Here is an 11,396-nt window from a genome sequence, read left to right as displayed (position 1 = left end):
AATACTACACGTGTGGTAGTTTTTATACATGTCGGTTTTGCAAAATTGTCTAAGTTTTTTAATTAGAGGTTTTTGCAGGTTCGCCTATGTTTTGCAAAATGTGGGTTGTATTCTGTTATGGGAGGATTTTATTGGGTTTATATATCGGTCAGTTAAACGGTTAAGGGGAAAATTCTACATATAAATTTTATGCTACTCTGTACATTACACATGTGGGGCAACATGTTCGGAAGTATAATGTTCTTCCAGAGTGGGCAAGAATGGTGGATATATATTGTAATATGTATATATATATGTTATTTGGGGGGAATGCCGTTATTATTTATAATTATAGGTTTTTATGGTCTGAACGAGAATTCGTTACTTTAATGTTATAATAGAGTACATAAATGTAGGTGTATGATTATTCGTTTATGTTTGAAATTTTAATTAAGTTGTTCATATTTCTCTTGTATTGGAAATTGTGTGCCTTTTTAAAGAGTATTCGTGTTTATGGTACATATGGTGTGGCAGTTCCTTATTGTGCACATGTGTTATATATATTATTTTATCATTTTTTTTTTTACATATTTTTGATGCTGGCTTTATCTATCATCAAGTGAGCATCATTAAACAGTCGATCTTCTTGCGAAAATGTAAGGCATATGAAACTATTTCTTAATATATTTTTGATAAATTCTTCGACTTCGTATTTATGATCTGTCAAATATTGATATTCTTGTTGGCCTAGGCCCTTTATGTTATCATACAGCAGTTTTAATATGTAAGTTCGGACGTTTTTGTACTTTACCTTTCTGTAGTTAAATTCGTCGAGTACAAAAGGCCCGCCACTGTCGTCCTGCTGTTCCGACGGATGGTCTCTCAAGCCGTTTTGTTCTAAAAAGTTATCATAGTAGATAGTTACTGAAAAATATTCAATAGGATTTTTAAACTGTGTACGTGTTCTTCTTTGTTTCCTTTTGTCCATTTTTTCCTGTTTATGTTTATGCTTATTTATTTGAGTTACTTCTATGTTGTTGCCGTTTTTTTCTAAGTTACTTTTGGTTGTAGTAGGCGCGACAATAGACTTTTTTTTGTCTAACCATGCGGGGGTTTCGGTTCCAAGGAATTTGAGCTTTCCAAATCTCATGTCTTGTGGAGGATCATCTAATTGGTGTTTTTCACATTCATGTGGGTAAAAGCCATGATCTTCATTTGTGGGGTAGGTTTTATATGGGGAGCCTTTTAGTTTATCTATAAGAGGACAATTTATCATTTCGAATGAATCATCAGAAAATAAATCATCCTCTTCTTCTTCTTGTAGTTGTTCGTATTGTGCTTGTCCAAGTACTTCATCATCGAATTCATAATCACTGATTGGATCGGAGCTATAATTATCCTCCGATATTTTAAATGTGGTTTTTGTTAATGGGGAATATTTTTTTTTCTTCTTTCTATGGCTATCTATTTCGTCCATTAACTCATCAAAACTATCTTCTTCGTTTCTCGAATAGTTGAGCATAACGGCGTCATCGTTGTTTCTATTATTACTCTGATTCGATTGGTAATCATCGGGCCCGTTCTTATGATCACCTGTTGTTGTTACATCTTGGTCTATTATTTCATACAGGGATGTCATAATTTGTGAGGGTTGCGAACCGAACATATCTTGTATGTTCGGTGCATAATCATGTTCTATTAAATGTATCGATGGGTAGGAAGAATCAGGGTTAATGGTCGGCTCATGTTCAGACGATGAGCACAGTATAAATGTACTTGTGAGGAAGAATGGGGTGTAAATACTAATAAGGAGGGAGTGGTAAGAGTAATATTTTCTTTGCGCTTTCATTTTGCAGGATTTATTATTGATACAATAATATTGTGAGTCAAAATAAAATATTATATGGGGGGATATAAATGAATGTATATAATAATTATAAGTTATACTATATTAAAGTTTATAAGGTGTACCTTTCGAAGTTACAAAATGTGTTTTTAGATGCTTTTAATTACGCAAGTGTAAATTCAAATTTAATGAGGCTACATTTGTGTTTTCTATGAGTACTCCATGTGTGTCTGTATCTGTTGCGTACTTAACTTTTTTATGCTAATCCTTTTTTTTTTTGTTGATGAACTTTTTGTAATATAGTGTATAATAAAAATTATATACCTTTGTACAAACGTGTTGTCGAATGTTCATATTCATTTTAAAAACGGAGGGTGTGTCCTACAGAAAAAAAATCAAGAATGAACAAAAACAATCTGGGCACAAATAATTAGCTGTTCAGTCTTAACTATACAGAGAGGGAAGAAAATTACTTCATAAACGCGTGTTTTATAATATTAAATGCATATAAGTAAATTGCGTTATTATATTGGTATCAACATATAACCGTGTTCTTTTCATGTAACCAATTTATTGGGCTTATTTTGATGAATGTGTTTGATGTGTGGGTCTGGTCTTCAAAAATTTTGTGTTTTTTTTTATTCTTAAAAATCACGTATATATTATTTTATTGTCAAACAGGGGTGGTAGCATTTCGTTCTGCACCAAAGTGAATTTTTTTTTTTTTTGAGTATGACATACATATATATTATATTTTCCAAATATTGCATAAAATTGTGTTATAAGTTGTGACACATTTCAAAATTTTGTTTTTTCTTCATGACACAAATGTGGTTATACTTAATACGTATATAAAAAATATTACAAACAAAAACAAACAAATACACATACAGAGATGAGATATATAGAGAGGTGTAGGTTTGATCAGTATTTTTTTTTTTTGCTATAATATACTGTTTAAACATATTTATACGAAACTTCACTCCTGGGGTGGGGGAATATTTTTTTCCTCAACTTTATAATCTGCATGTAAGTGAACTGCATGTGGTCTTATTTTTTATACGCATATATTTTTGATGAGGGTTGTATATATATAATAAATAAAATAAGCGTGCGCGTCGAAAAAATCTTCTGCATTGCTACTGTGTGGTAGGTATATAAATGTACAATATGCTCAAACTGAAACAGTACGTGTACAATTTGTTATAGATGTTGCAATTTTTACAAACACGTGCAGTAAAAAAAAAAAAAAGGAGTGCGTTTTTTCTGCTGTTATTGAAAAAGCGATAAAAAATTAATTGCACATTTTTAAGGGTGAAAATAAGTTATACGTGTACTTTAAATAACATATGTGTGCCTTTTTTGCAAGATTTTTTGAAAATAACAAACATAAAAAGCCAAAAAAGGAAAAGCTAAGTTTTTCTCTTGAGCGGGCTTAAAATGTCGCCAGTAACAAAATATAGGTGGATGAAAATTTCGTGCTCTTCACTTGTTCTTGTGGCTTTATAAAAATAAATGAAGTCAATTAATCAAATCGTGACTGAACGTTTAAAGACGAATGTAGTCCTATACTTTGTGCACTCAGAAAATTATAAAGTAAATCATATGCTTCGAATAGTAATATATATATAGGACACATTCGACAATTCACTTTAATTTGTTGTGGGTGCCATTTACGCCAAAAATATATCGAACAGGGACAGCACGCGGCAGCGGTGGGTGGTGTGGTGTATTGGCGTTTATACAGACCATCTGCTCCTCATGGTTAATTCGTGTTTTTCATTTATCATGGCGGAAAAAAAATGTTTTATGCAGTGTTTCACAGTTGAAGTGTTATAACGTGTGCCGTTCTGTTCTTGGTCTTATTCTTCTACATTATGAGCCCTGTGTGTCTACACATTATTACCGCTTTTCACTTTTGTATATATAGTTGTCTAATTGTACTGTTTATTAGAGGATACATGGCTTGAAAAAGAGAAGGCGCATACACTGTGTGGGTGTGTGGAACATTGATGAATTTGTGTATGCGTAAATATGTATGTTAAATGTTTATGTGTATATATATATGTGCATTCACTGCAAGAGGTAAAACACCTGATCATATACAGTTTACACCCCTTTTTTTAAATGGTTCCTAATTTATGTTTAAAAGAAGTCCTTTGAATGGTTTGTATTTTCTCGCCTTATTATTCATGTTATTTTACTGTGTACGGTGGGGAGTAGTTAAAATATGCGACATGTCACAGCGAAGAAGCAAAATGGCACAATTTAGCTATTTTTAATACATTAACAGTTACCCTCCTTCAACGAATAATGAGGTATGAGTGGTAAAAATATGATCATGGATTGGTACACAATAGTGTACACGCACATCTCATTTGAGTAGACATTACAAATTAAATGCTTTTATACATGCGCATGTATATGCAACATGTGCACCTTGTTATAAGAAGTTCCCACTGCACTTGTGCTCAGAGCAACGTAAAAATAAGAACGTGCACGGAGGGGTAGGGTGAACACCTAACAAATTTGAAGTGTGTCTAAGGAAGTTAGCATTACTATTTATTGTGCTCCTACAAAATATGTAGCAACAAAAAACAAAAAAAAAAAAAAAGACAAAATATGGTATTACATAAAAGCTAGATCGTTTTATCCTTTTTTTGCATATTATTTTAGGAACATATGGTTAGTTTTTTATTTTTATAACACTATTTATAGTAATACAAAATTGTTGGCAAAGGGAAATGTCTTTTTTTTTTTTTTTTTTTTTCTACTGCTTGGAATAAGTATTTACAGATTGACTTTTTTGCTAAGGGCCTTTGGACTTATTTTTAGATGTATAGGCAAACAAGGATAAACAAAGAAAAATAAAATGATAATGCCTAATTTGTAACTTTCTACTAATTAATTCTTGGTAGTCCTAAAATTAGGGCTTTTTATTTTTCAATTTGAAATAATCCTACTTTATTATAAATAGGAAGGTATGTAAAATAATATTTTAATATGGCGGTATACATATAAATGCATTTAATGTGTTCACATATACTAATTATGGAACCCACCGCAATATTGGCGACGTTTTTTAAATTACCCCGTAGAAATTTGCATCCATAGGAACACATGATATATATAGTATGAATAAATACATGTCATATATATGTATATAAGTGTAGCACATATAGGGAATTCTTGCTTGTGACTCTGAAGGAAAAAAGGCCGGTGTCATTTATGCCCTATAAAACAATCTAATTTATATATAGTGCGATAATAGCCTTCCTACAACAGAAAACAAAATCTAGAACCACTTACAGGTATTGTATGCCCCTCTGCGCCCCAACAAACAATAGGTAGAAAAACATGTATCAGTTCACAATAAGTATTCCCCTTGCAACTGCGTCTGCAATTCGTTTTGCAATTTCAAGCCTGTAGTTTATTTTTCCCCATTATGCGCTAATTAAAATAAAAGAATTACAATTTTTTTTACATTCTGTGTCCTCTTTTGAATAAAAAACACAATTTGTATGTTTTAACATTATGAGCAATGGGACCCGTGGGGGGATTTTCCCCCCTTTTTTTTTTTTTTTTTTTTTTTTTTTTTTTTTTTTTTTTAGAAATTTTAGTATATAATTACCATGGCCAAGTAGAAAATATATACCGTGCGCATGACATACAAAAGGTATGTAAATGTATTATTATGCGTTTTTACATGAAAATACTATAGATTAATATCTTCTCTTTTTTGAAGCGCGAAAAAAGAAACTATAGACTCCAATTATAATATTTATAACGACATAAAATATAATTATGTATTATTATTTTAATATGCGCGCTACGCGCAATATATGTATGTACATGCCGGGAAAAAATTATTTATATTTGTTGTACTGCGCGTATTATTTACTACAATGTATTGCCATTTTACCGCGCAATTATACCGGGTAATTTAAAAGTATTCATGTTTGTTTTTTCTTACCTGACTAGTATTTTGTTCATACAACATGATATTTACGGTATTATTATTTATACCATTTAGAATTTATTATTTGTTTTGCAATTATTACCTTTATTTTATTTTTTTTTATTGCACACTGTAAGCTTTTACAGTTAATACAATGTATTTAAAACTATTTTTATATATTGCTTTAGTATTCATTTCTACCTATAGCAAATTATACCTATCCCATTTATTCATCACTTTGTTTTCTAAATTTTTTCTGTTTTTCCTTTTTCTTTTCTTTTTTTTTTTTTTTTTTTCCCTGTTTTTATATTTATTATTTCTTTACAGATATATAAAAGAAAAAAGAATTTAGCGCGAATGCGTATTTTTCTAATTTTTTAAATTCAAAAACACAGAATTAATATTTTTTTTGTTCAATAAATTTATTAATCGCATTATTTATTAAAATTACATATAGTAAAAAAAAAAATAAGGAACAAGCTGCACTGTAAATAATAAAATGAAGCATAAATTACCGATTTTACTTATCATTAACCTTTTCCTCCTCATAACCTTTGGGGATGTGATAAAGGGAGATGATATTATTAATAAAAAAAAGGATATATGGAAATCTAGATTTACTGTAGGAAAGGGAACTCCCCAAAACAATGAAGATTCCAATGATAAGAATAAGGATACAGATAAGGATAACAAGAAAGATAAAGGTAAGCATAGTGAATAATAAATCGTGGCGTTTTAATGAGCTACTACTAGTTTATAGTGGCATGTCGTATGTATGGGCGACATGGGCCGGAAGGTATACGGCATGTAAGCTTATATAAATGCTTAGAGTAATTTGTACGCTTACATTTGTTTTGTATCCATTGCGTTATGTGGTAAAACCACGTGGTTAAGTATGCTTATGTTACTTTTTTTTTTTCGTTGTACTTTAACGTAAAAATTAAACCATTCTATATTTCTATGAAACCGTTTTCGTTAGAACCTGTGACTTGTACGTCTCATATATCTGCGTATAAATACGTTAGGTTGCATAATGTGTTTCATTTTTGTATTCCCTTGTTTTTTTTACTACAACGGCAATTTGTATATGTTTACAACTGTTTACGCACCTTTTGTTTTTTTTTTTTTAAGTTCCAGATGATATCCTAACGAGCAGCAACAATAGGGACGATGTGAACGACTCTCGGAACATAATGCTTTTGAGAGAAATTTACGAAAAGGACAACGAACTAAGTATCATAAAAAGAAAAAAGAAAAAGTATAAAACAGCTACCTTCACCTTGGGAACTCTGCTAACTATAATAGCATTACGTGCCATAGCGGACCTAGCCGTGAAAGGCATTTCCAAGATCTTCCAGAAGGAAGAAAGTTTGCTTAGTGGATTAATTTTTGACAAGTGGAGATTTAACAATTTAAAAAAAAAGAATTTGCTTATTGAGTCACTGGAATGAACGATAGAAGCCTTGGCATGATATAGAGAAGTGGCTCTGATTTAAAATCGAAGTGTGTTTCTTTAAAATTCCCCTTTGAGAGTCCGAAACTGTTGGATCAGCGAAGATGGCGTGGGGGGGATTGTATAAGTAGTGTATAAGGGGGGAAATAGTCGCAACATTCTTAACACATTTTTTTTTTTTTTACTTCCACTCCTGTTGCGATGCTGTACTGGTAACAATTAACACTACACTGTTTCCTATTGTTTTTTTTTTTTTTTTTTTTTTTTTTTTTTACCATGTATAACCCCAATTATTGAAGTGTACATTCCGTTGTGCATAAAAAGAGTATATTAATTTATTCCCCTTTCTATTTAGATTTAGTGCATTAAGAGTATATATATCTATGCATTTATTATCCATATATACTTATACACACATGATCATATGTATATTATGTATGTATATATTTAGGTTTATTCATATATAAATATGTATTTAATCCCGACCTAGCAAATTTAATTATGTTAAAATGAGGATAAACTTTTTGGCAGTATTGATATAAAATCTTTTTTTTTTTTTTTTTATTAATTCAAAGTTATTATTGTAAAAAGAAGATGCTTTGATGTTGCATTTCCTTCCGCATTATGAAATGTGTTTGAACCGTTGTCCCAACGTAGGGCTATTATATAGAGAAAAATTTTAATCGTGGCTGCTATCTATGGGAATGTTAAACAGTTTTTATTGTGTCCTACATGGGTAGGTTTATTTATGCTTACGTGAAATATCGCAGGTCTGTTCTGATATACTTTTCACGCGCATGCAGAATGCTCCCCAATGGACAAAACTTCCCCCTTTTTTTTTTTTTTTATACCTTATGATATATACGTTTTTACCGTATTCTTTTTTTTAAAACAATATGAAGGAGCAGAATGGGTTAGTAATTACAAAGAATAAAGGTGGAAGTTTTTTTCGTTTATTGTAGGGAAAAACCTACTTTTCTATATTACACTTTAAAATAGTGAGTAAGCACATTAAACATTTTAATGGCGAAAATTTAGGTAGTTATTCTTTTTCTTTTTTTTTTTTCTCAACACAGTAAGTGCGTTGTAGGGAGATTACTAGCACATCGGTACTGTGCTTTAGGAGCCGTTGGACAGAAACAGCATTGTTGCGGCATGCTTTTACTACACGTAAGAGTAGGGGGGGGGGGACCCTCTACGCTTACCTCTGTCTAACCTAAGAACATCATTTTTTAAGTGATGGAACAGGTTATTGCAACCGTTTTAAATTGTTATTTTAAGATGGTATTATTTTTGCAACTGACAAAAACATTTTCGATGTTTTAGTCTCGAATTACACAAATGCGATGCATTTACAGTTGACTGAATGTTCAACATGCAGAAAAAAGAAAAAAAAATCATGAGAAAAATTGGAAGCTACACATGGGAGGAAAAACCGTAGACAAAATAAAATCATATATTTTTACTCCTTAAATTATGTGAGCAAAATAAAAATATACATATTCATTACAAAAAAAAGTTGATATAACTATTTTGCAAAAAGTAATAAAATAGGGACAGGGGCAGGGAGGGACACAGCTGAAAAAAGTTCATCTATATAAATTATTGCTATCACACAATGGACGGAAACAGGAAGCCATTGATGGAAGCATTTCTGCTTGGCCAACATTGACTAAAAAGGAATATGGTCACCATAAACATGTAGAAGGGGCGAACTGGTCAGGCCAGACACAAGCCTTAGCGAACACCCATAACAAATGTGCAACATTGCCCTCTATGTAGAGAGATATGTTATACAATTATGGCTTCTTTCCTTAAGCAAGAAGGCATTGGGACATTAGTGTGCATATTTTAGGAAGTTTAAGGAATGTGATTATCCCTTTCCTCCCCCTTTTTAAAAATAGATGGGGTGCAAATAATTAGTACATCCCCAACTGATACGGGAAATATGGGTATTACATGAACACATGTGATATATGCATTCTTTTGGAAAAAATATTTCTCCAATTATTCCCATTTTTGACTATAGATATACACAACATACAGCACACCTTGCATATCAAACACACTTGTTCCTTTTTATTTCCCAATGTTTTGTTTCGTTTCTTCAGATTGGAAAATTCTCTTCCAAATTGGTATATATATATATATATATATATATATACATACCTTTTTTTTTTTCTCCTGGGTACATTGTGTATGACGGAGAAAAAACGTACATGTCTATTTTGAACTTCCTACCCTTTCGTAAGGCGCAAAATTTGGAACACTTTTAATCTATTTAGAACTTTTGGCTGAGTTTTGTGTATAGACCAAGAACATTATCTTCCTAAGCTTCGTCTACGGATTCAAGTTTATCATTAAGGGATAAAAATGTGGAAGCTTGATGGGTTTTTCTATTTTTCAATTTTTTCATTAATTCTGCTCTTTCCATGTTCTCTTGTAGCACCAATTCCTTATATTTTTCTTTAATCCATGTGTTCCATCTGGAGTCATTTACGCATTTGTCAGCGAGCCATTCTACCCATTGATTAATTGAACGTTTTTTTGCATTAATCCATAGGGTCCATTTTTTATATTTATTGTATATAACTCGTTGTTCTTTAATTTTTACCCAATTTTCCCATTCTTGTTTTTCATTAGAAACTCTGTTTTTCCATGTTAGCCATTTTCTCCTCTTATTGAACTGTAACCATTTCCACGTTTCTGTTTGTTCCCACTCAGTCCAGTATTCATCCTCTTGTAGTCTCCATTCAGCCATGAGAAAGTTAAGTATTTTGTTGTTTCTCCATTCTGTCCACTGTTTTATTAGCCATGTATTTAAGTAGGACTCATTATCTCGTATCCAATTTTTCCAATCGCGATAGATAGAATTCTTTACTTCGTGTTTTAATCTTTCTTTCAAATGACTTTGGTCATCATCTTTGAGGTCACTCTTTATAAACGTGCATTGGTGTTCTTTACCTATATTATCTATGTCCATCCATTTATTTTCCATTTTCTTCATCCAGTTTTCTAATTCCTTGTCTTTACTATCAATCCAGTTTTGTCTTTCTTGTTCTATACACAAATTTAAAAATTGCCATTCTTCTTCGACATTGATCATATATTTTTTCCATTCTTGGTTTTTCCATTCCTCTAATTCCTCTTCCGGCATGTCTTCCAGATTTGTCAGAAGTGCTTGATGTTTTTGTACATTTGGTTCAATTGTAGGTGTTTTCATTTGTTCCATTCCTTCTGACATATGCTTCTCATTCTGTTTATCCGTTTCTGCTTCTTTTTCTTTTTTTTCTTTTAAGTTATCCTCCTTATCACTGGCACTGCAATGCTCAACATCAGGCACATCGTCATCTTCTTCTTCATCATCGTGGTCATCGTGGTCACTGTCCTCCGGTTTCGGTTTTGATTCTATGGATTGTGTGTTCGACCTTGTATTAAGGAACTGAAAATTTGAAAGAAGAGAAAGGGGGGGGGGGGGGGGTTGTTATATGTATAGCTCGAAATGGTTGTCCAACAAGCACGCTTTGATTTTCCCAGTAAATTTTTTTTTTTCTTTTCCTAATGGAATTTCCCTCACATTTTAAATATGCCACTTTTATTTAAAGGGTGGCAAAGCCCGCGCAAAGGGGAACACATGTGTACATGTGCAAACGTAAGAACAGTTAAGGCTGCTCGCTCTCTTACCGTGTATATATAATTAATTAAAACGAGAAAAAAGCATAAGGAGACAACATGCCAATTGTACGTACAGTTCCCATCGAATTTTACTGCTGGATTGACACCTTCTAGCTGTTTGCTATTTGGAGAACATATGGCGTCTATAATGCACTTGCTTATATCATAAGCTCCCTCCATAGCTTTTTCTGTTGGTCAGTTTGGGTAGATATACTTTACAAATTCTTAATTTTTAAAAGAGCAATAATACTTATGGGCTCCTTTTTTTCACGTGCATTGCCCATTTCTATATCCCGTTTTTGTGAAAGACGAAGAGGGAATGATGTGATGCTTTCTTTCAGGATAAACAAAACAAAAAAATGTGAAAAATGGAAATACATGTGAAAACGAGGAAAAACTAAAAACCACCAAAAAAGGCAAGATATGAATGGGGAAAAAAACGAATTAGGACAAATAGTTGCACATTGCGCCAACTGTACTCAAAA

At 32.0% G+C, this 11,396-nt stretch overlaps 2 protein-coding genes and 1 non-coding gene across 3 annotated transcripts in view; 2 read left to right on the top strand and 1 right to left on the bottom strand.

Moving 5' to 3' along the window:
• The window catches only part of AK88_00713, a 6,740-nt gene extending 5,115 nt beyond the window's left edge, over nucleotides 1-1,625 (top strand). Inside the window, exon 1 of the ribosomal RNA XR_001111606.1 lies at nucleotides 1-1,625. This exon is cut by the window's left edge and continues 5,115 nt beyond it. This is a non-coding gene — a ribosomal RNA (28S ribosomal RNA).
• A 4,657-nt stretch (nucleotides 1,626-6,282) lies between these two features.
• On the top strand, nucleotides 6,283-7,234 carry AK88_00712 (uncharacterized protein; the record flags this gene model as incomplete). The annotated part of the gene is made up of 2 exons (XM_012478358.1): nucleotides 6,283-6,487; nucleotides 6,915-7,234. 2 exons carry the CDS (start codon nucleotides 6,283-6,285, stop codon nucleotides 7,232-7,234), a joined length of 525 nt encoding a protein of 174 aa, XP_012333781.1.
• A 2,331-nt stretch (nucleotides 7,235-9,565) lies between these two features.
• AK88_00711 (uncharacterized protein) lies at nucleotides 9,566-11,091 on the bottom strand (the record flags this gene model as incomplete). Its single annotated transcript, XM_012478357.1, has 2 exons — nucleotides 9,566-10,678; nucleotides 10,921-11,091. 2 exons carry the CDS (start codon nucleotides 11,089-11,091, stop codon nucleotides 9,566-9,568), a joined length of 1,284 nt encoding a protein of 427 aa, XP_012333780.1.
• Nucleotides 11,092-11,396: the final 305 nt, after the last annotated feature.

This window comes from Plasmodium fragile, assembly GCF_000956335.1.
Source record: "Plasmodium fragile strain nilgiri unplaced genomic scaffold supercont1.6, whole genome shotgun sequence".
NCBI classification, from domain to species: domain Eukaryota; phylum Apicomplexa; class Aconoidasida; order Haemosporida; family Plasmodiidae; genus Plasmodium; species Plasmodium fragile.
Note: the sequence above shows the minus strand (reverse complement) of the source record. Positions and strands in the feature narration are given on the sequence as shown.